This window comes from Lampetra planeri, chromosome 62, assembly GCF_965212315.1.
Source record: "Lampetra planeri chromosome 62, kcLamPlan1.2.h2, whole genome shotgun sequence".
In the NCBI taxonomy this organism is placed as follows: Eukaryota; Metazoa; Chordata; class Hyperoartia; order Petromyzontiformes; family Petromyzontidae; genus Lampetra; species Lampetra planeri.
In genome coordinates this window covers 5,163,398-5,188,838 of record NC_136168.1, presented here as the reverse complement: position 1 = coordinate 5,188,838, position 25,441 = coordinate 5,163,398, and the positions used below count along the sequence as shown (strand labels likewise).

The 25,441-nt window shown below is 50.4% G+C and overlaps 2 protein-coding genes across 3 annotated transcripts in view; both read right to left on the bottom strand.

The window, feature by feature from the left end:
- Window positions 1-12,557, bottom strand: part of LOC144736667 (uncharacterized) — a 34,576-nt gene extending 22,019 nt beyond the window's left edge. The window contains exon 1 of one of the 2 annotated variants that reach the window (XM_078619238.1): window positions 12,363-12,557. In XM_078619238.1, the coding sequence (XP_078475364.1) occupies window positions 12,363-12,380 (18 nt within the window). In that variant the 5' untranslated portion in view covers window positions 12,381-12,557. Of the gene's footprint in view, window positions 1-11,826; window positions 12,025-12,362 lie in introns of those variants that run through there. The other variant, XM_078619239.1, reaches the window with a different exon arrangement.
- Window positions 12,558-19,412: 6,855 nt separating this feature from the next.
- Window positions 19,413-25,441, bottom strand: part of LOC144736718 (sodium channel protein type 1 subunit alpha-like) — a 68,570-nt gene continuing 62,541 nt past the window's right edge. The window contains exon 29 of the mRNA XM_078619343.1: window positions 19,413-23,690. Coding sequence (XP_078475469.1) covers window positions 22,486-23,690 — 1,205 coding nt within the window. The 3' untranslated portion in view covers window positions 19,413-22,485. The remainder of the gene's footprint in view (window positions 23,691-25,441) is intronic.

Here is a 25,441-nt window from a genome sequence, read left to right as displayed (position 1 = left end):
GCACCAACAATTTCCAAAGCTCTGCGATCCTGTATATATCAAGGTGTTACTGGAGCAACCGGAAAAAACCCGCGGGGGGTGTGAGGCGGGAAACACTCCATCTCATTCAGACAGAACAGGTGAAGTTCATATTATCCCGCACCTCCGATTAGCACAGTTGGCTACGTACGGTGCGAAAGAAGTTAAACATACACACGCACGTGCGGTACCGCCTTCTCACGGCTGCCCAAAGGGAGTTTCACAACGTTGGTGCTATGACCCACCAACCTTCGCCTCCGGTGATAGATTACAGGCGTGCGCCACCACTGCCCGGCTAACAGAACACCGCGCTGCAAACCTGGCAACAAGAGTTCGATCCCCGGCCACGGCTCACGGCAGTTAGTTCATCAACATAGCTATGTAGCCGACTTGGGACAGAGCGGGGACAGCCGAGGCAGGAGCTGGGTAGCGAAAGGGAGGTCTGGACCACCGTACTCAACATGTTGCCACCGCGACCCTCACCACGACAAGCGGGCTAAGAAACAAAGAAAGTGGGGGCTTATTTTTGTCAATAATGACAAAGAGTGGACGACAATCATCAAAAGCCTGACAATGTCCAAGCCTGTTAAACACGCAGGCTTTCGCGACCAATATCATCCATAATCAAGGTTTTTTTGGGTTAAATTGTGTAAATATATAAATGTATCGTTAAAACCCGCCACCACCCAACACAGCCAACTAGTAAGGGTTGTCACGTAAACAGAACGTGGCCAATTAGTCACTAGTACAGCACACCGGTGTGTTGGAGAGCCAAGCCATAACATTTACAATCTGTTTACGACGTTTCGCCAGTAATTACAACTAGCTTCATCAGACGACAGCCAGATTTGTGAAGTCTTAACTGTTTCGTTCCTTATATAGAGGTGTAGATGTGGTGACCACGCTTCTGTGACCTTGCTTCACATGGGGGGGGGGATAAATGAGTCAAGTACATTATGCATGAGCATTATGCGAGCCCTTTGAACTTGTCCTTCCTGTCGATTGTGTGTATTAAAATAGCCTACCAACGGTAATCCCTATTGAAGTAAGCTGCCCTTTTTAGGCACGCATTTAAATAATGTTTTAATTGAGGATTCGCTTCCAAGCAGCACTAAGGCGGTAGCTATCCGAACGGTTAAAGTTATTTTTATTTCTTTCAATTTCTATAGATTATCTAATTAGTCTTGGCCAATAGTAGCTAGTTTTGCACAGAACTTCAACATCAAAATCAATTGAGTGTCCTTGTTGGCACGCATGTTCTGCTACTGCTGACAATTGTATTTGGGAGAATTTAATATTTCACTGATGTTCTTTTAGTCTCGTGCTGATCATTCGTCCTGTTTGCCCAACATAACATTTACCACACGTGCAGTTAATCCAGTACACACCTTCTGTTGATAGCTTCGGTAATACATCTTTTGTACCAGATATTAATTTCTGTATTTTATGTTTTTCCAAACATCTGGCTAGTTTATCAGTTACTCCCGCAATGTACGGTATTGATCGTTTTCATTACTTGGGCAGTTTCAATGCTCGTGTTATTTGATTTAGTTTTCGCATTCAATGCCCTGTTGATTTGTGTATCATTTTAACAGTTCATTTGCAGCGCTTCTTTAACATGTTGAATATTTTGATTTAAAGCTTTCGTGACTGCGGGAATTCATATTCTTTTGTTCTTTCGGTAAAGTCACGTAGATAGAAAAGTAAAATAAAAATTAGGGTTTTATAAAAATGTTATTCTATTATTTTATTATTTTATATCTACGTGACTTTACCGAAAGAACCAAAGAATATGTTGAATATTTATAATCCTTTCTTTTGCGCGATTATCGATCATGCAAAGGAAAAAATAAAGCTAAGTTAATGACCGCCAACACTCAACCGCTGGACGCCACATGCCACCACCACCACACCCTCACGACTGTCCCCATGTGGACCCCTGCCATGGGACACGAGCCACATGGATTGAGGTGCCAGGGCCAGGCTGGCTGGGGTTCCAGGGGACTCGCCCCGCCCATGGGAAAGAAAATGTCAGCTGGGCCAGGCGACACGTGGTAGTGGCAAGCCGGGGGGGGGGGGGAGAAAGAGGCACTTGCCGAACGGGACGTGGCACCGCGACCCTGGAAACCGTCTCGCACACGCCGTTACCGAGCGTCACTGGACACAATGACGACAACACAACGGGGAAACCGAGAGAAGTCATGGTCAAGAGGTCATTCGTGGATAACGCCGCCGATACCGTCACATTTAGAAATTCCATCTGCCAAACTTATTAACAGAGGCTTTTCACCACCATCTGGCTTTAAGTTTTCCCCTTGGTCACCTGCCCTTCTCCAACCAGCACACGTGCCCCATCACAGCCTCCTCCTTAATCCTCCTTACATCACCAATGCTCTCTGCCATATTTTAGTCCCAAACTCCAAGTTGTTTACCCTATCTCCCCCCCCCCCATCATAATTATCCTATCCATCACAACTTTTGCATTCTGCTCACATCTACAACCCTCCTGTCACATTCTGTACCCAACTTCTAAGTTGCTTACCCGATGCATCTGCATGCTGTGCACATCCCACCCATGGCAACCTTCTCTTCCCAATCTTAAGGCACTTCGTTTTACCACAAACTGGCAGGGACAATGCACAGCAGTAGTGGCTGTCTGTCAACGTCAATCTGAGATGACTTGGGGCAGCATTAAGGATTGGTTCATATTTCCAATGCAACATTGGGGAATGGAAATCTGCTTGAACGTAATTGCAGCAACGCGGAGCATAAAAACACTTCAACACCGCTCCGCCGTCACTAAGGACAAAGCGACTGTTGAGGCGAGTCCCATTAATGAGCAACCGTGCAGGCCGGCACGGCACACGAATGGGTGATGGGGCCAGCACTGTGCCCTGCTGCCTTGGCTCTCCCCCAGCGCTGGTTTTAACACTCCACACCAAGTACCGTATTCTCCAGATCAAAAGACCCCCCCCCCACCCCCGTGTATTAAAGAAAAAGTTGGAGGGATGCATCTGATTATCCAGTGTGTACGTGTGTGGGGGAGCGGGAGTGCAGTGGTTAGCCGGTGACCCGAGTTCGATTCCCACTCGTAGCCAACACCAGTGACGATTATCTAAACTGGTCATGGGCCTCCCCTAGGTCAATTCAGCCTCAAATGAATACCTTGTGTAATGTGTAAACAGCACCACAAGGGAGACAATGGCAGCCAGGGGTGGAGCTAGCCCCCCCCCCCCTCGTGTGTTGTGCCAGCTTCCATAGCTGCGAACAGCACTTAACAAAAGTCTGTGAAGACTATCCTGAGGATCTTTGTGTTTAACCAGATTTGTACGCCTTAATTGAGACAGGGCACAGGTTTGCATCTAACAATCCGAAGGAAACTGTGTTCATTTAAGGCTGAGCTGATTTAGGGGAGGTCCAGCACAGGTTTCTGATGCCACATGAGTGCGAATCAAAATCAAAGTAACCGGATTCATAGCATAACGCGTAAACCGCTATTACCACCATTGCCCACAAATCAAACACACACACACTCACTCGTGCAGACACTAGCAACGTCTGTGACAAATCGTTTCTCCTTCAGAGAAAACGTAACACCTGCCAGCGTGGTACAGTGCAACGTTTGCATTAGCCCATCACGCCCCACCTTGCAATCTGTCTCCCGGGGACTCTGTGGAGTTTTGCTCCGAGCCTCAATGCTCACCCAGCCAGCCGGACAACCCACAGCCACCACCCAAAGCAGCAGCAGCAGCGGTAACAGTCCACCCACGCCCCTGCTACTTGCCTCCTCCATTCTAATGTTAGCGCAGCAGCAGCAACATGCCCATGGTGCGGCAGAGGTCTGTTTGCCCAGCATACATCAGTCCCGATCACGAAAGCCTGCCTCTAACGAGAAGCGAAGTAACTGGCTCCCTCCCACCGCCGCCAGAGCCGCAGTGGCAGTGCGATGGGAGAGTGTCCCGTCGTCTCTGCGGGTTACATGCGTGTGCACAATTTCCATCAGGCGTGGCCCCAAAAGAGACTCCACGAATAGAAGGGCCATGCGATATCCAAAAAGAAGACAAAGCGTGTCCTGGCTCACGCCCACATGGGGCAGTGCACGCATCCGTAGCTGTTGCCCTGAGCTGCCAATGATGGACATTCCACATTCTGACGATGGATAGACGTCATTCCAAAATACTGTACAAGGTTTGAAGCGTTCGTGACTGCAGGAATCCATACTCTGTGGTTCTTTCGGTAAAGTCACGTAAGTAGACCTACTAGGTGACTTTACCGAAAGAACCAAAGAGTATACTGTACAAGGGTTTCTGACTTCCCAGAAAGTGGCATTCATTTTACCGACCAGGGAGGGACGATGGGCCGATTCGACAGCCTGACTGGGAGTTGAACTCACAAACTTCATGACGAGTAGTCTCTCTCTGCCACATCACGGAGCCAAAATTTTTTTATCTACAGCCCCTTGCCAATCCACTGCTGGATAAAGAATCCCCCCATGCAATGTTGGTTATCAGTAGCAAGTCATATTTTTAAGCGGTCCTGTTCATTGACCATACTTCACAAAATTGGTTAGTGCAGTTTTGTGAAGGGGCATGGGGAGGGTTAATCCAATTCACATGTCACTCCTGATGTTTCCGTTGGTTGGGAATAAAACTCAGATGATCGGGGTTTGAAGGCAGTGTGTTAACCACTGCACAACCTCTACCACCTCCAAACCTAACAGATCAGTGTTATCATGGCAAGGCCACTGGCGGCCCCTGACGTGCGGCCCCCGACAACACAGAAAAGTGAAAACACTCCCCATCATCGTGCTGCTGTCAAACCCAACAATGGTTTCAAACATGTGGCGGCCCTCTCACTGATGATGTCTTATCGGCGAAAGTGACCTCCCCTCTGAAAATGAGTGAAGAACACTGTAATAGATGCACAATAACACATACAACAGCCGACTGGACAGCCTATGGTTCATTACAAAGTCCGGGCAAGCCAGTTGGATTCCCGGCAAAGCGTGGTCAACCTTCCCAAACACCCGGTGATGATGTCATTCTCCAGAACGAGCTGTCGCGTGACACGAGCGTCGTGGTCAAACAGCTTGACCGCGGCAGGTGTGCCAGCGACGGCTAGGATGACCGCCGGCACGGCGTGCCTGAATCGCTGGGGCCACACGACGGAACTCGCCACTGGAACGCGGCGAGCCACCTATCGGGCAGCAGGTAACACGGCACCGGCAGGCACCGGCAGGCAAGGGCAGCCAGGGGTCGCGTCTCAACCCCCCACGAGCTGTACGGCACGCGCCGCGACCTTTGCGACAAGTCGCGGTGCGTGACCCCGGCAGCGGCCGCCGGGTTCAAAGCACGGCATCTAAACATTACTCGAAGAGCAGCGCACGAACCGCGCGCGTGGGACGTTTTCCAGATTTAGCGTGGGCTATACCTTTGGGGCAAGGGCTGTTAGCGAGTGGCTATTAAGGGCGGCAGGGCACACCGGGTGCGGTGGTGGTGGCTGTCCGTGTCCCAACTGCTCACGGGAGTAATTATGGAATCTGTTTAATCTACGAAAGACTCGCCGAGCATTGAGATTTATTTTCAGGCGCGTTTTGAATTGGAATGTTTGGCCAATTTCACTTGGCTTTGTGTGGGAGGAATTCAAAGCACCCCCACATACGAGAGGATAACATTCAAAGTCCACAAAGATTGATTGAATCCACTTGCTCTACTTTGATATCTTGACTACCTCGCATCCCAGTGGAATAAAAACATTTGTACGATCTACCAAACCTTGCCTCCCAAACTGCTGGATTACAGGCATTTGAAAGGCGCTTTATAAAACTGAGTCAATTAGTATCACATTTGGTACGACTGATTTTAGGCTGAGTAGACCTAGGGGAGGTTCACAGCTGGTTCACAGAGCATCGCAAAGCAGATCACGCACACTCACCGGGACTGCACTGAACGCATGCTTTTGTCAACGAGCTGCATAACAAACGCACACTTAGAGCCACGCATACAGCATACACTGGGGGCATCACGTCAACCACTGAGTGGGCTGGCAGAGGACGGCGTCGCTGGGAGAGTTGGCGGCAGTTGTCGAACCCAACGATGGAGCGGCAGCCCCAAAGAGCAAACTCGCCCAAGAGGAATCATCCAATGCGATGCCGTATGGATGTATGTAGAACTTATTTCGCACTATAAGTTGCCAACCGTTCTAATCGGAGGTATGGGGGAAGGATAACAAACTAAACACAAAAAGATAAAAACACATGAGCTTTCAATTATAGATTTAAATGCGCATAGCTCCAGTGGCTTCCTAATATCGGAAGGAAGAGCATTCCAGATGGCTGCAGAAGCGCACCTGAAAGCGCTCAATGCGGTGACCGTCTTTGTCCGATGGTTAACTAAAAGCAGCTCGTCACTAAGGGGGGGCTTCTCGACGGATCGTTGCATAAAAAAACGGAGAGAGATGGCGACGGATTGGTGAGGCCTCTGTCTCGCAGTGGACAGATCGTGGATAATGATGCTGATGGCAACATCAGCATTGTAATGGTAAGATTCTGACTGCAACATCAGAATATTTGTTTAACCTGGAGATATCCGACGAGCTGTGAAACTCTTTCACACACGTCCAGTGACGGGCGGGTCAGAAAGTTACAAGAGTTCAAAAATAAACAAGTTTTATTTTACCAGGTAAGGCCCACTGAGCTCTGTAGCTATTTTTCAGAAGCAACCTGGCCACAAACGATAGCTCAACCAAGTGGTTCATGAAGCGGAAATGTATCGCAGCCAAATACTCTTAAACGCACGTCGATTCTAAACGAAGAGGGAAAAACCGGAGCACCTGGAGAAAAAGATCGACATACAGAACACACCTGCCTCCACGCAGTAAGGTTCTGTAAAGCACAAGTTGATGGTTGAAAGGGAACAACCATTGGGACCGACTCTATTGAGAGCTTGTCACGTGTAGATCCAGTAATCGGCAGAAAACAGCACGGATCAACTCCCTTGAAGCGTTTAGCAAATTTCACATATCACTTGACCTAGATTCTTCATCTCTCTTTGATGTGCATTTGGTACAAGGGGTTAGGGGTTACGGTTTGTAAGCTCGACCAACAAGAGCTCAAATTAAAATAATAAAAAAAACACAATTAACAGACCGCGTTGGTGGTGACGCACAAATGCTTAAATTAAACAAAACCTCACAAGCATTGACATTGACACCACTTTACAAACGAAGAATGCAGACTCAAGTTCTTAGTCATGACCCGCCTTAAACAAAAATAAAAACGGCGGACAGAAATCTACTAAAAATATCGACGTTTATGAGAATTGTGTCCTACTGCGCTGGCAGTAGTGAAAAAGCATGAACACAACAAATGCCTGAAAAGGAACCAAAAAACGACTCTACAAAGTTTTTTGCAACAATCCCTCTGCCACGATCCACGCTTAGGAGGAAGCGGTGGCACAGCGCTGTGAAACCGGTAAACTGAGTTTAATTGACAACCACGGTTAACATCAGTGAATCTGTTCTGGCCTTTGACCCCCACCCGCCGCCTCCCCCCCCCAGACCACTTCATGAACCTGCACTGATCAGCATAGTGATGGTGAAGTATGGTGAAATAACATACTTGGGGAGGCCATCATCTCGAAATGCTTTGACAAACACCCATTCATTATTGCTTATGTTTAAAATATAGAATAGGGTAGTTCGCTCCACAAAAGCGAACTCATGTATGTAAAACGTCTTTCGCACCATACGTAGCCAACCGTGATAATCGGAGGTGCAGGAGAAGGACGACACACACAAAAATCAGTTCTAAAGAAGTGCAAAGCTCCAGTATCTTCCGAATATCGGAAGAGAAAACTTATTTGGTCCATCAGACGATGGGCTTTCCGACCGACGTTTTTCCGCAGTATAGCTCTACAGGTTGATTATCTCTCCGATGGGTTGTGTGTGGGTTTGCACTGCGGTGTTGCTAGGCATGATGCCCGACGTTTCGGTGCGCGTGCTGGTAGCTTATTCAAGAAGTGAATACCGTCCAGTTAAAGTTATGCTGTTGTATCATGCCAAGCGACACGGGGTGGAACCAGAAAACGCAGCGGAGATGTAGAGCACATCCGAGAAAACCCGAGATCGTCGATTATACAAAGTCAAACTTTCTTGCGCTCTTTCTACATTGAAAAAAATTCCTCCCCCCTCCACCTCCCCAAATCTGCAATACCCTCTGAAAGAATCCCAATTTGTCCTGCGGCACAACAGTCAAATTCGTCCACTTTTAGCAGTTTGCTAAAATCCTGCTGTGGCATCCTACGAGAGGGGATAACATTGCAGTTGAATGCCAAGATGGGTACACAAGCGCAGCCAACTTGAGCCTTGTCAGACTGCTTGGCATGGGACACCAGAAAGAGGCGATGCATGGTGTGCCAGACGGGGACGGGAGTGGGGAGTGAGTGTGTGTCGTGGCGGTGGAGTTCATGCGTGGGAGGGGGTTGTGTGCGTGTGCTGCAGCGCGGAGAGTGGTGGTGCAGCGGTGAGCGCCACGCTGCGCTATGAAACTCGACGACCCAAGTTCGATTCCCGCTCACGGCCAACACCAGTGACGATTATCTTAACTGGTCCTGGGCCTCCCGTAGGTCGACTCTGCCTCAAATGAGGGCCTGGTGCGGTGTGTAAACATCGCCACGAGGGAGACAGAGGCGGCCGGGCGTGGTGCAAACCACCCACCCCCTCGTGTGTAGTGCTGGCCTTCATAGGTGCTCGCTAACAGCACTTGCCCCAACAATATATTAAGGCTATACGGTGGATATTTGTGTTTGTGGTGGGACGTGGGTGTGGTGTATGTGTGGTTGTGTGTTGGGAGTGCGTGGAGGGGCGTCTGTGTGGGCGTGCGGGGGTGTGTGCACGAGTAAGGGGTGCGCGATGTGTGCACGGGGGTGGTGTGTGGTGGGGTAGGCGTGGATAACGTGGAGGTGTATGTGAAGGTACACGTATGTTGGAGGGTGAGGTGACATGTGTGGATGTAGGGGGGGGGGCGAGTATGTTCTTCTTGTGGTGCGGTTGCGTTTCGTGTAGAGTGTTTATTTGTATAGGTTATGCATGTTATATGGGAATAGAGATCGATTCCTGATCAATAACAGTCGCGAATATTTGAACCGGTCCTGGGAGTGCCCTAGGTTGACTCAGCCTAAAATTCGTACCTGGTGTGTTGTGTAAACATTGCTACTAGGGAGACAAATGCGACCGGGCGTGCCAGCCTTCATCGGTGCTCGCTAACAGAACTTGCTCCAACAGTCTGTTAAAGGCTATACGGGGGATCTTTGTCTTTGTTGTGTGTGTCAAGTGTGGGGAGCGGGAGTGTGGTGGTTTGCACGCTCTGTGTGTGTTGTGTGCCAGTGTTAGCGAGCACTGTAATAGGCGCTGGCCACCCACCCCTTCATAGGTGCTACTCACTCACTAACAGAACTTGGCCAAAAACGTCTGTAAAGGCTTGTTATACTGTACGTATGTGTGTGTGGCGGGGTATGTGCATATTTATATTGGTGCTTCGTTGTGTGGGTTATGGATGTAGGCATGTGTGTGCGTGTGGATATGCATGTATGTGCGTGTGGATATGCACGCGTGCGTGTGATGTGGGTCTGTGTATGGTGGGCAATACAAGTTGAATCAAAATGCCGCACGGAATTGGCTAGGCCATGCGCGCTGATGCTGTGCTCTGGCCACGCTAAACCCCAAAAGCTCCCAGTAAAATGTTGACTGTGGAAGGGAAAATAAGATGGCTTTGGTTGGCCTCCTTTATTATTTCATTCACCCCCCCCACTCAAAACCTGACTGCGGGGCGCAGGCTATGTTGGCAGGCGAGGCATTTAAAGTCCTCACCAAAACTGCACGACCCGCGAACCCCACACCACAGCGTTGGATCCCGACCCGTGACGCCTGCCGCTGTATATTTGGAGTTTGTGTGTTACTCTCTCATCACTACGGTAGCTAGGAGATGTTAACTACCTCGCCTGGTCTACGGGAGCTCGTGGGTTCGATCCCGACCCGTGACGCCTGCTGTATATTTGGAGTTTGCGTGTCACTCTCCCCGTGGTCGCGTGGGGGTTTTTTTTCCGAGTCCTCCCGTTTTTCCCTCCACATTTAGAAGCATGCAGTTTAGATGATTTGGCCGCTATACATTTCCACGTGGAGAGCCACTTTGCAGAGCTGTCATTTCTGGCCAGGTCGCTTCTGAAAAAAAGCTAATATCTCAGTAGCCTTCACCTGGTCAAATAAACAGATACATATATATTCGTGATTTGCTTACCTTTCCTATACTTTGCACTGCTATCGTGTTTGTGTACTGTTTGTTTGTGTAACTTTCTGACCCGCCCCTCCTGGACATCTGTTAAAAAGCTTTATAGCTCATCGGATTCCTCCTGCAGTATAAATACAGATTCTGATACTGGATATCTGGGGCGAAAGAGCATTAGGGCTCATGGGATTCCTCCTCCAGTATGAATAAACATTCAGATTCAGTTTTCGTGTAACGTGTTTTCGTGCCGCTATTGGTGGTGCTATTGTTGTTGCTGTTATTTAAGCAAGGGCGGGCGGGGGATGGGCGCGCAGTGCGGGCAGGATAGCCAGCGGGGGGTTCGGAATCTTTTCTGTCGTCCACCTTTTAAAGTCTTCTCCTCCCCCACACCTCCGAGCTTGCCACACGTGCGCTCACGTATCCGCGAATCACTATCACCAGCAGGAACACCGCCGCCACGCTCAAGTGAAGTGCAACTTAAGAGTTTGCATGTGTGGGACCTTCTTTGCCACGATCAAAATTATGGGGAGGAGTGGGGGGGCTAAGAGACTTTACCGTTTGTGGCAATAAAACACGAGCTGTGTTAAGATGTTTAAACGCCAAATCTACAGTACCTATCGCAAGGCATCAAGTCTGCACCAGCCACACATACTTGTGGCAAAAAAAAACCATGCACACAAACACACGCTCCCATCATACGCGCAGTGCAGTTGCCTTTGAAACCGATTCGCCTCCACCGAAGGCGGCCCCCCTTCTTGAGAGAGTTCGCCTTCAACGCGGGCAACGCGGGCAGCGTGGACGGCGAACGGCGGCAATGATTGTCGGTGAATGAAGATGGCGATGAGGCTAATCGCCAAGGGGCGGCTGCACGCGACGGCCATGGAGGCGCCGTGGGTAGCGGGCGGCTGCGACAATGACACAGATCCGCGTTAGACGACGACGACGACGATGGTGATGATGATGGAGGTGACGAGGAGGGCGAAGACGACGAGGGGGAGGGGGGGAGAGATACGAGAGTTGACACCGAACACGGTGCGAGACGGCACCACGACGGAATGCGACGCAGCCCGTGACGATCAAGGACATGAAGTTGACGACGATGAGTTTGCGAGAGGGCGATTCCGGGAACAATAACGCGGTTATTGATTAATAAAAACACATCAACAATGGCGACACTGTAACTGGCGAAGTCGATAGACTACAGCCGAAGGTGCACACACACATATATATACACACACATAGACACTGTGACTCTTTACAGCTGCGAGGAGGCGAGCGAGGCCTGAGTGAGGGCGGGACCCGCCGAGAAGGGGGCCTGGCCCGGGGCTTGGGTGACACACGAGGACGCGGGCCAGAACCTTCCCGAAAGACACGGGCGGCGTGAGGGAGAGGAGCCGCCGCAGAGACCCTCCATCACAGCTCGTCACTCTCCCCACCACCACCAACTCGCCACCACCATCACGGTTCACTCCCCCACACCTCGGCACGCACCTCGAATAAAACGGCGCATTCCACACCCGACCAACCTTTCCGCCGCCGCGTAGACGTCCCACTCCGACGACGATACCCCTCTCCAGCTGCGGCCGTTTACAAAGTTACGTTTTTATCGAGGTTTGTTCAAATTGAATTCACAAACAAATCGTGGAGGGGCGAAGGCGGCGGCCTCGTTGCGCCGAGCGGCTTGGGCCTCGTTGTCGAGACGCCGTTCGGAAACCCTAGCGCGGATAGGCAACGCGCACCCTATCGCGCCTCCCCATTGGCCGCGCGCGCGACCGCGTGAGCGCCGCGGACCAATGGGGAGCGCCAACAAATCGCGCGGCGCCTATCCCCGCTAGGGATTGCAAAACAGGAAGCGGCGTGGCACCCCGCACGCCCGAGGCGCCCTCGACTAGCGGCCTCGGCCGAGGAGGAGGCATGGGGAGGCGGCCGAGACGACTAGGCCGCACCTCCCACCTCTCCCCCACCCCGCCACCTCAACCTTCTCCGCCGCTACAACAATAACAACAAGAGCCCCAGGCAACGCCGCAAACCCAACCGCCTGCCTCATTCGCCTGCCACCCACCTCGGCGTGAATCAGCATCGCTTATCCCTCCTCGGCGCGTTGCTTGGTGGTCGCGACCGAAGCCCGAAGAGAGGAGACGGCGGCGGCGGAGGAGAAGACGACGACGACGAGGGCGGGGGGAGACGGAGCGGGAGGGAACGCCTCGCCAGCCAGCGGGCCCGCGACCTGTGACCCCGCGACCTGTGACCTCCCCTCCCTCTACCCCTCCCCCAACGCACCAACATGGGAGGGGGGGCGGCCCCTCGAGACCACGTGGCGGAAGTTGCGTCACAGTTTGGGTGTGTGTGTGGAGACCCGGCGGGCATCTTGGGTAAGTGGAGTGAGTGGAGGGTGAGCACGTGGTCGGGGCTTTCGCGAGCGATGCCATCCAGAGTCGAGGTTGTTCTCTTTGCGTGACAGACCTTACTAATTGGCAAAAAAAACCTTGTATTATGGGTATTGGTACCGATTATTGCGAGCCTGACTGCTGATGACTGCCTGCTGATGAGACACTGTGTCAAAACTGGTCTAGAGCTTTGCCTCCAAATTCCTCATTGTGTGTACGGGTCATAAGTAGCACCGGTGTCGTACACCTCGACTCAATCTTTGTGTGCCAATATCGCCCTCAATAAAGTCGCCATGGGTGCACATCACAACGGAACGTCCACCCGACTCGCAGTCAGTGTGGTACCATGACCGCGGAACAACTCCGCAAACGCCTCCCGGCCCCCGCACTGAACACACAACCCGCACGCAGCGCACCCACGTAGTAGCGTCCTGGCGGGGGGTTGCCTGGCACCTCGGGTTTTAATCCGAAGGGCCCCTAGGGGGAGAGTCCCACGCTTTCCCGGTGCCAGGAGATTGACCGACCCCCACAGGACAGGTTACATTGCGGTGCCCCTAAATTGGCTTAAAATTGTATGGGCGCAAAAAGAAAAGGTTCCCCGGGCCAACCGCAATGAGTTACTCACAACATTGGGGGGAGGACAGAGGGTGGAATATTAGGCATAAAGAGCAGACCCGAACACTCGAACTATGGGGCACGAGAGAATTAAGGCGGGAGCTCCGGGACGATGAGTTCAGTTGTCTACAACCTCCGGGCCGTCACGACCCACTCCCTGCCTCTTCAAGCCGCTCACAGCATCCGTGTGATGCCAGCAAGTGCTGCTGCGAGACAGTGATTGACAAGTCTTCTCTTGTCCTTCTCCCTCCGACTCAGCATCCGTGAAACGCCGTGAGTCCAGTTTCAAGGTACGTGGTAGGGCGTTCGAGTACCTGGGTTCATAGGCAGAATTACGCTAGGCTCTCCTCGCTAAATATTCCTCCTCCAGGCAGTGTGTATTGGCGCCATTAATAAACTTTAGTTCAGAATATCGGTGGTGTGATTTCTGTGTGTGTGGGTAGAACCTCGCTCGGCATGGTGTCTGCGATTTGTATGTGGTGCGCCTGCGCGGGGTGATCGGGGTGCGTGAGAGAGCAAGGCTGCAGAGTGTCGGCACGGGGTTGGTGATTTCAGCGTGCATATTCATACCGCCGCCGTTTCTTTTGTTCAGCGCCAGCCCGTGTGAGGGAAATACACGCCTGCAGGGGCACGCGCGTGCACGCCTCCGCGTTCGTTTGTGTGGCGGTGTGATTTGAGCGCGTGGGAGATAACCCCGGGCGGTGGCGAGCAAGCTACTTAGCCATGTCCCTCAGAGAGGGCGTTGGCGTGGGGGGGCCGATTACCCGGTCGGCGGGGGCCCGGCGAGAGGCATCCGACGAGGAGGAGGGGGGAGTGGAGAGGGTGAACGTCGCGCCCCGCCGGCTCGCAGGGAGCGAGGAGGTGGACGTCGGCCTCCACACCAGTTATTAATGCCACGTGAACGAACGTTGCCGATTCATCAGTGATTAATGATGGCGAATAGTTTAGCAATTGAGCATCGACACCTCCCGATTAGCAAGGTTGTCTACGTACGGTGCGAAAGAAGTTCAACGTACAGTGGTGCTGGCCGAGAACAAATACATTGTCCACGTTTGTGCATCACTTAACACGTTATGAATTGCCTACACCGGGTGGAGGAGGGTTGTTACGACACGTTTTTCTTCCCCGAAAATTGACAATCCATGATACGCTGTCATTTGGTCGTGAAAGCCGACAACGTCTGAAGGTTTGAATGTGCCGAACCAATGCTGCTGCAATGAATCCCCTGCCAGAAGACCGTGGGGCTGACGGGTTGTATAAAACAATACATGTATAACGACTCTGACAACAAGTTATAAGAGCCACTTTTATTCAAGATTTCCACAATACGGAACCCTACTATAGATTTATATGATGATGGACCCTAGGCTTCGTTCTTGTCTTCCTGCTTGTATCTTCCTCCGAGCGTCCCCACTCCTCGTCCTCTCCCCTTATATCTCCCTCATCCCCTTTCTCGAACCTTCCAGTCCTTACTCTTTGGTTCTTTCGGTAAAGTCACGTAGAAAGAAAATAAATTAAATGATAGAATACGACGTTTCCATTGCAACACAAGCAATCGTCATCAGGTCCTTTCTCTTTAACTGATCCTTTTTGTTTTCCCGTTCAACCCTTATTCTCCAATCCCTTTAAAGTCTGCCTCCCGACAAATCACCGTGGAGGCCTCTTCCAATCGGATGCCTTTGTTTATTTTTAAATAGCCGTTAGGCTGCATATGGCTTGGGGTAATTTTTCAGTAATTACACATACACAGTATATGACTTGAAGTGGAAAAGTGGACATATGAACGAAACGCATTGGTTTGAAAGTGCCGAGAAATGAGTTTTCAATGAGATTTAAAAGTGCATAACTCCAGTGGCTTCCTAATATCGGAAGGGAAGAGCGTTTCAGACGACCGCAGAAGCGCATCTGAAAGCGCTGCGCGATGCAGTGACCGTCTTTGTTCGATGGCTCCCAGCCAAAAGCCGCCGCTGCTGCCGCGAGGATGACGACCAGATGAGATGGCGTAATTGATGGTGTATAGCTCCTTGACGAGATCAACAACGAGATACTATGGGTTAATTTGTGGCCAACACTTTGACACACCATTTTATCGCACAAGGCTATAATAAATGCGCTGATGTTTCACAAATGGCCATAGCTTGCAGTTGTTTTACATGGAGGGATGATGTTACCAGGAAGTTTTACCCAATTGGGTAATTTGCGTGGGTGACCTCATTTGGCAGATGTGGACCATGACACCGGCACACGTGGCCTCCTCTTTTGCGAACACCATCAATGGATCTTTATCGTCCACTGTGACGTGGACAGCACGTAATAATCACGTTCAACACACCCCCACCAAATGTTAACCGGTGCGCCTGTGAGCTTGAACCTCAGCTGTGTGTGGGACAGTTCGAGACCGAGACCAGGAGGTGATATTTTACTCATTACAGACGTTGATTCACCAGGACTGTGCCAAGATTCCTCCAAGACGCCCCGTGATGAGATTCTGGAATCGATCTTCTACTCGCAACTGAATGAGTTCGACGGACCGAATGGCCTCTCATTTGTTACCCGTTCTGTGTTCTTGTGAACCACGACCTGAAATAAACGACGAACGTGCTACCCCGAGGCCATGTCACTTGCACGTTTCCCCACGTTGCAAGCGCTTTCCGCAAGGTGTGTGCTTAATTGAGATGAGCCCCGTCAAGAATGGACTTGCTCAGTGGTTAGTACCAGAGGTGTGGACTCGAGTCATGTGACTTGGACTCGAGTCAGACTCGAGTCATGAATTTGATGACTTGCGACTCGACTTGGACTTGCATAACAATGACTTTGTCCCACCTATGAGATGTGGACTCGAGTCATGTGACTTGGACTCGAGTCAGACTCGAGTCATGAATTTGATGACTTGCGACTCGACTTGGACTTGCATAACAATGACTTTGTCCCACCTCTGGTTAGTACGTTTTCAAGACACTTTTACACTTTCAACGGGAGATATCACAACGTCATCATTGTAAACCAATTAGAGATATTTGCATCAGCATGCCCACGTGATATTAGCTTGGACGGTGGTGGCCTAAGAATGTGATCTAGCACTGAGAGGCGAGGGTTGGTGGATCACTGCACAAATGTTCTGAAACTTCCCTTCCCTTGGGCTTCCAGAGGCGCCATAACCCTGGCTCGCCAAGAGATGGCGACGCAGAAAATGGGGACCTCGCCTGTTCCCTCTGTCCAGGGATAGAGCATTGCCCCCTCGCATGCGTGGGTTTTTTCCGGGTGCTCTGGTATCCTTCCACATGTAAACACTCATTAATTGGCCGATAACACCTGCATATGTAGAGGACCACAGAGCTCGGGCAATTGGTGGCGCCGGCTCCTTACCGCCTGGCTGTCTTCCTGCCTGTCTGTCGTTCCTCGCGCCTCTGAATATTTCCCTTTATTCGAGAATGAGTGAAGACTGTGCGTTACAAGCCGAAATTATATATATGGAAATTATATATTACATGCGTACTGCCGGTGGCTATGCACGCTTATAAACCTGCACTGTCGAAGCGAGGGTTGGTGGATCACACAAATTCATGAAACTTCTTTACCTACCCCCTGGGTATGTATGTATGTTGAACTTTCACATCGTACGTAGCCAACCTTGCTAATCGGAGATGCAAAGGAAGGACAAGAAACTCAACACAAGCAGTCCTAAAAAAAAATTGTTTTCAATCTAGATGATTTAAAAGTGCAAATCTACAGTGGCTTCCTAACATTGGAAGAGCGTTCCAGACGGTCGCAGAAGCGTACCTGAAAGCGCGCGATGTTGTTGTTCGATGGCCAGCCAAAAGCCGCTGCTAGGATGACCGGAGTTGGCGTGACGGTATCAAGGTCACCATCTCCTGGCTTGCCAGGGTTTGATGGCAGTACGGCAAGTGGACTCACTTCCATATGTATGGAGATTGAGTGTTGCTCTCCTCGCACGCGTGAGTTTTCTCCTGGGACTCCGGTTTGTGGGGAATTTTCTTTTAAAGGCACAGCACTGAAATGTCTTGCCCACAGCACTGCTTGGCAGAAGGGCCTCCAATCGACGGACACTTTCAAGCTGGCCAGACATCTTGGAAGCAGTTTGGAGTACCTACACTTTACCCCGATCAACAAACCATGGCGTACCCATGTTTGCTGCTGGGTGGAGAGCGGCGGGGGGGTTAATAAACTTGCACCAATTTAGCAAACTGCCGTGCCAGAAGATCGAACCGGTGGTCTTTTGCAAGGCCAGTGTGCTAACCGTTACAATGGGACAGCATTCAGGTTCAGAGAAACATTTATTTTCTATTTTACCCAGTAAGGCCTACTGAGCTACGTAACTCATTTTCAGAAACGACCTGGCCACAAATGATAGCTCAACGGAGTGGCTTATCACGTGGATTTTTTTTTATAGCAGCCAAATATTCTAAAATGCGTGATGTCGATTCTAAATGTGGAGGAGAAAACCAGAGGACCCAGAGAAAAATTAACGCTACCACTGAGAGACATGCAGACTCCAAATGTACAGCAGGCATCAGGGTCGGGATTGAACCCACGATCTCCTGTGCATACCAGGCGAGGTAGTTAACATCTCACCACCGTGAATCATCTACGATTCACTCTGCTCATACGCGCGTGGGGCGGTGCTTATGTCCAATGGTGGCCTTCGGCGGGCGGTGGATGTTCCTTGTTCCCTCACGACGGTGCCCAAACTTAAACGTCGGTTGGACAACCGATGTTGACCCTCAGTTATTCATACACGACAAGAATATCCACTCACCGCAGTTTCATGGCTGATCGAGACTCGCTGTTCATGACTGGGTTAAACACGAAGGAACGTCACTGTCGTTTTCGGCCAGGAGGTTCAGAAGTCAGAGCGCCGCTCTGTTATACTGCCAAGAGGCCTGGATTCCAATCCAGGTCTCAGCCGCCGGTGATGAAGTCATGATCTCAAGTTTTGAGGGTCGATGGTCTCTTCTCAGTAAATGCTTAATCCGGACACATTTACAGCTCGAAGGATTATAAAGTGTTTTTATTATACGACAGACATTTTACAGGCCAGGTGGGAAAATGCTTCCCCTTCTACTGTGTGGGCCAGAGGTCAGGTGAAGGATTTCAGAAGTGGTTCTGCTATCTCCTTCTGCGTCTCATTACATGGCACCGATGGGGGAATTGGGACGACATTGGGGGCATTTTTTATTATTAAGGGTGGACATTTTTTTTTATAGCCGCACCTCACGACGTGCAAACCTGTGTAGAAATGGAGACACGGCAATCCTATCCAGTGCATCCCCAGGACCCCTTGGCCATCTGTCCTGGCACCAGAGTAAAGAACGATACGATTCGTCGCAATCGAGTAAATGTGCTTTACGATGTTGGACCTCGCAACATTACACACAATCTTACGGGCAGTCAGGACCACCTGTAAGTCAACTAAAACCGATGATTATGAATATTTCACAATCACAAACGATTAATAAACTTAATATCTTGAATACTTAACATCAACATTATTAACATACTTATCTCAGTTTAAAGCTTTCGTGACTGCAGGGATTCATCTTCTTGGTTGTTTCGGTAAAGTCATGTAGAAGGGAAATAATAAAATAATAAAATGAAAACATAATAAAATAATTCTCACGACAGCTGTCTTTCCGACAGACCTGTTCTTCACCTGAGGACGGCTACTTGCGTTGTGGCCGAAACGTCGTGAGAACTATTTTTATTATTTTATTATTTCCCTTCTACGTGACTTTACCGAAAGAACCAAGAAGATACTTATCTCAGTCGGACGCGCATTTGGAATGATGACGTCATGACGTCCATGTTGCATGGGGGTTCTCCTCCCCGCACGTGATTGGCTGGTGCGGTGGGAATTATGACGTCCCGAGCAACGTCTCTTACGATCGAGTTAAGATCTCGCTTCGATCGCCGCGTTCACCGACTGGCGATCTGTTTTCTCTCGAGACATTCTAGGAACGTACGCCAATTTGTGGCCTGCCCATACTTAAGACAAATCACAAGAGAATCGTCCGTACTTCAGCGCGTGTTTGTATGTGGGACACAAGTGTACATGGGGAGTGAGAGAGACAAACTGACACGGGAAACAGCCCTTCCGCTCGTGATAAAAAGAAAGCTTATTTTATTCTTGTTTACTCAGCGATTCAGTTATTATTCACGTTTAAGGGATATATTTCTTGTTTAATTGTCCCGCATGCAGATCATTACCACGCTAGCTAGACTAGTTAGTAGGCCTAAGAGGATGAGCTTGGCATAAAGCTTGTTTTTTGTGCGCGTAAATACAAATCATAAATCAAAAACCAAATAAAACACAAAGCATACAAATAAAGACGACAGTGTCCTTTACGCGAATGTTTTTAGTTTTTACCACAAAATGCATCCGTGTGATCGAAAAGCTACAAGACTTTGTTATGTGAAGGTGGCCAAACGTGGCTCGTGGCAAAATGGACGCTTATTTCTCTCTCTTTGATAAATTAAGCTCAATATTTATCAGTGTTTTGTGAAAATCAACGTTTTACACAAACGGTCGTTCCCCCGTCGTCTTGATCTGCATCAGCAACATTTTTTTTACTTTTTTTTATTGTCCACTAAAGACAAGTAACCCTTAAGCCACTTCTTGTTCAGCAACAAAGAAATTGACAGGTAAGTCACAGTGTCAATTCCTGATTATTTCGATTTAACTTCCGTACGTTTTTCAAGGCATTGGAAAGTTTATATCGAATGAAAGTGCATCGTTAATAACAACAATAATAACAGCAATTATAACGGCGACAAAATTAATTGTAGAACAATAATATCTAAACAAAGAATCAGTAATGGCAGTGGTTATTGTTTTTAAATACATTTTCATACAAGTGTTATTCTTTTTTTTGGTATATACAAAGAAGCATGCTGCCAAAAATCTGCAACAGAAAGGATATATTACAGCTATTTATATATAGATCATAATCAGACAACGTCATAAGCAGAGATACTTTGTTAAGTTGTGCTGTTTACACACGTGTGTCTGTACACAGATTTTGCCTGGTTCCTTTAGCAGGAGGGCACTTGGAAACGAGCAGCACATTCGGTGCCCAATATTGCTTCGTGACAACAATAGACATCATAAAAGAGGGGGCCCTGTCACATTTGTGTGTATCGTTCGAACTTCATAGTGGTGGTGGTTGGTGGTGGTAATGTTATTGGGTTTCAGTTGTCACTTCATATATTGGCCAATTGGGCATACAAGCCAAACCGGCTTGACTTTCTGTAATTCTCCGAGCGTCACATATACATGCAATTGGAAGATTGTATATGATGCACAATGCCCACACACGAGGCTCTGGTAATATAGCGTATTAGTGCGGAAATCAACAAAGAGGGGGGAGGGGGTGGAAGGGGGGGTTAAGGGGGAGGCCTCTGGCTCGGCGTGGCGGATGATGGCCCGGACTCATCCACCACGACCACTGTGGTTTTTAAGTGCCACACACTCACATGCACACCCTAACCTAATGTACAGCCCTGGGGTCCCCCCCTTCCCACAAAACCCGATAAAGTGATACTGCTCATTTCATCTTCACAGTCGCTGAATTTTAAACAAATATATCCCATTTTTCAGGGGTTGGCGATGCGCCGAGGCCCAGTGTTTAGTTATTTACAAATATGCATCGCGGGCTGCGGCGGGGTGCATCCCTTCCGTTTGGTGTGGCGAGCGGTGGGGGGGGGGGGAGAGTTTTGCACAATTTCTTTTGAAAAATGCACGCCAATCGTGAACCGCACGAGGGGGGCACCATGTAACCAACTGCCCCCCCCACCCTAACCCGACTACTCCATCCCTAGCCCAGCCCCTCCCCTAACCCTCCCCCCCACTGATAAACCAAAGTTAAAAAAAAATCTCAAACTCAAATCCAAAACCACAAAACGCAACATTGCACCGGGTAAACAGTGGAACACAATGATTGGCTATCGTTTTCCGCACTCTCGCGCCGAAATTCATTCGTGACATTCCTGCCCGGTTATCACAAAATAGCGCCGCGTATCCCCATCTCGCGTAGGGTGGGGCCCACGTGTTTTAGAGGTCAATCGCAACTTGCATTAGACATTCAGAACGCATGATTTCATGCAGTCCATGTTTTTTTTTAACATAACGCCTCGGCATGCCTCATGCTGTTACGTGCGTGGAACGAAAACAAACAAACAAAAACAGCGCTCACAGCCGCCGTGAAACGGCGACGCGCCAGCTAGAAAAAACAAAACGCGTCCCTCACAAACGACGGGCGATGACAACGCCAACAAAACAATAACCAAACACCTCCCAACTCCGGAAAGAAAACATTCCCCGGCACTTTTACAAACGGTCGACGGCGACCGCGGTGACAAAATCAAAACGAAAAAACCTGAGAACAAAAGACGGGAAAAGAAAAAAGAACATCCAACGGCGATGGAAATTTTTACGTGAAAACAAACGTACGCGCCACCACCGCTTCCACCACCACCGCCAACACCCCTGTCCGCGTGACTCTTTTGGACGTGCCTCGCGCGTGTGGCAGCAGAGGACGCGCCAGGTAGCGTCGCAAGCGTCACAACACTCGGGGGGCCTTGCTGCTTTGGTTCCAGCGTCCGTCGTGATTCCCGTCGCCGAGCGTCCGAACGGCATCGGACTGCTCACAGCTCCGCGCCGACATTTTCGCCTTGCTAGCCGCGTACGTACCCGCTCGCTCACTCGCGCGCCTTGTGTCGCCACTCCCCAGGTCTTAACCCTGGGATGGCCACACTTGCACTTTCAGGGGGGGGGCCCGTGTTGGCCGACAAGTAGGTGTGGTGTGGACGCAGTGCGGAGCGTGGGGAACGGGTGATGGCGCTGGACGGGATTACAAATAAAAATCAAAGACGGAGAGAGACGCTAGGTTGAAGTGACTTGCAGCTAAAAGCAGTTTGGTGGATGGGGTGGGAGGGGTGTTGGAAGAGGGCGGCGTTTGCAGTGCTGCGCGTGTGACCTCTGTCGCTGTAGTCGTGTTTCTGTAAACATCAATACGGTACAGTCTCATTTTTGCTAAAATTGATTGCCTCCCAGTGCCCCTAACCTGCAGGTAAGTTCTCGTATTTTTTGTTTATAATTCTTTTCTTAAATTTGTTTTTCCCTTTGCGTTTTTTTTGTTTTCCTTTGGCACAAACGTGCACTCCACGCTAATCCTTCTGCTGGTCTCGTTTCTCGTCCTTATCGGGGTCCTTGTCGTCTTTGCTCTTGTCCTTGTCGGACTTGGTGACGCTGTCGTAGGAAGGGGGGGACCCCGCCGGCAGGTTCAGCTCCTTGTCCTCGTAGCCCTGGCCGAAGTTCGCGTTCAGGTTGTCGGCGATGAGCCCCTTCTTCTCGGGCGCGTCCTCCGTGATCACGTTGCCGTCGCTCTCCTTGTTGCGGAACATGAAGGAGGCCTGCTTAACGGAGCGCTGCAGCAGGTGGCGCCGGTACGCACGCTGGATCACCGTGGCCGCCACCTCCTCCTGCTTGCGGCGCAGCGTCGTCGTGATGGGCTCGTAGGACACCTTGGACGGGTTGGCTGTCATGAAGCGCTCCTCCATCTGCTCGCGCAGCATGTCCATCTCGCCGCCCTCGCCCAGCACGCGCTTGGTGAACGCGAAGAGGATGTCAAGGCAGTGAATGCGGTCACCGTTGACCATGGGCAGGTCCATGGTGATGAGCTTGATCCGGTTGGGCTTTGCGATGCGCAGGGGGTCCTCGAGCGCGTCGGCAAAGTCCGGCAAGCGCTCGAAGTCGATGAACTGCGTCGCGTCCGGGTCGAACTTCTCCCACACCTCGTAGAAGGTCTCGAAGTCGTCCTCGCTTAGCGGCTCGGCGCTCTCCTCCGTGGCCACGCTGAAGTTCTCGAGGATGATGGCGATGTACATGTTGACGACGATGAGGAAGGAGATGATGATGTAGCTCACGAAGAAGATGATGCCCACCATGGGGTTGCCACAGTCGCCGGTGTAGTTCGTGCCCGGGTTGTCAAACTGCGGGTCGCAGTCCGGCACGGCGCTGTTGAGGATGGGGTTGAGGAGGCCGTCCCACCCGGCCGACGTGGTGATCATGAAGAGGCAAATCATGCTGTTCCCGAACGTTTCAAAGTTGTACATGTCGTCGATGCCCGACTCCTTCTTGACGTAGGCGAAGTTCGACATGCCGAAGATGGAGTAGATGAACATGACGAGGAAGAGCAGCAGGCCGATGTTGAAGAGTGCGGGTAGCGACATCATGAGGGCGAAGAGCAGCGTGCGGATGCCCTTTGCCCCGCGGATCAGACGCAGGATGCGGCCAATACGAGCGAGGCGGATGACGCGGAACAGCGTCGGCGACACGAAGTACTTCTCAATGAGATCAGCAAGCATCAATCCTGTGGGGGGGTAGTGTGGGAGAGGAGGGGCAGAAGGTGTAGAAGTGAAACTCGGTGGTGGTGCAGAAGTAAAATTCGGCTCAATCGACAGGCCAAAAGGGTCACAGTGTGAAGTGATTTCCTGCTGCTGAGAGCCAGTGGTGAACATTCCAAATTCCTGTGACGGGGGGCGAGTCTATCCACAGGACAAACACTGCCTGATTTCCCCATGAAGTGGTAACCATTTCACTGAACCCCCCAACCGGGATTTGATCTCTTAAGTAACAGGTAGGGGTCCACATACTATAACAATTTATTCAGGAAAGCCACAGTGAGTCTGAAAACTCCTTTTAGGAGGCTCCTGCTGCATCCAACACCAATGACGTTGTCTTCTTGGCGATGGCAGGAAGCCGTGGAGCCCAAAGGAAACCCATTCAGAACACGCGGGGAGAAAATACAAATTCCACACAAGACAGCGCGCCCGATTTCGGAATCGAACGCAGGCTCTTCTTGCTGCAAGGCCACGGGTCACCACTGTGCCACCAGAAGTCAAACAGTCCAACTTTACGGATGTATATCATAAAATAAAAACAACGCACGGTCATTTTGTTCATCGACTGCCGGATGAAGTCCCCTGCCATTACAGTGTCAATCATTGGAGGGTTGTTTGACCAAACTTTCCCGGGCTGACCCACTTCCGTTTGAAGTGACAGGGTGGCGGGCAGTGCCAAACACTTGTGACTCACGGCACAAAGGGCCCAGGTTCGATCACTGACTGGAGGCGCCGTGGAGTCTTTATGTTCTCCCCCTCTTCTGCATGGGTTTCATCCGGGTTCTCAGATTTCCTCCCATAGCCAAATAAACGCACACGCGACGTCACTCGTATTGAACTAACATCCCGATGCTGAATTATTACCTGCAAACTACTCAATTGGGATAAACAAATAGCAACGTCACCCCGTCCCCCCTAGTACTGCCAAAGTTGGCAGGACTCACCTGAAAAAAGAGTCTTGAGACTTTGTGAGCTTTCTTGGAGTGTAATGACGGTAATAATAATGATAATAACCGGCTATGCCAGCGGTTGCAACCTCGGGTGCACCCACCCCCGAGATGCCCTTTCTGGGGGTGCTAGACATGCAAGATTTTCTTTCGAAGAGAAATCATCGAAAACAAATTAAGCACGGGCACGTAAGTACAACTACTTTGTGTCATCAAACCGAGGTATTTATTAACATAAAGCATTTCACAATTGAACCTTATGGCGGGACGCACAGGGTCCCATAAGCCCCCGGCTCTCGCATAAACTGTGTTGAGACGTCATTTTATGTCTGTTGAAGGCGAATGATAGGGCAATCCATTCCTCTCGACGAGCTCTGCACGATGCACTAATCAAAGTTTCAAAGTTTTGTTTATGACTATGGAATTTTGCCAACGACGGGTGCTTGGTGAAGAACGAGAGGATTGAGTTCTGGTGGGTCGTGGCGTTGATGTGCGCAATGGGACGGAGTCGACAAAAATACATTAATTTATTCGTTTATTTGGGATGCTGGGGTCCCGCCATAAGCTTCAATTGAGAACCAAAGGGGTGGAAGGCTGCAGTAAAGGTTAAGAACCACTGGTCTACGCCTCCCTAGCCAGGCCGTCTCCACAGCTCCCACTGACAGCGCTGACACGACAACAGGAGGCGCTTATGAGACGTCTCCCTGTGAGCGTAGGCTGCGAGCGGTGGCTTGAGCCGAACAGAGTCGGCTTGCCCCCCCGCCCTTCGAACG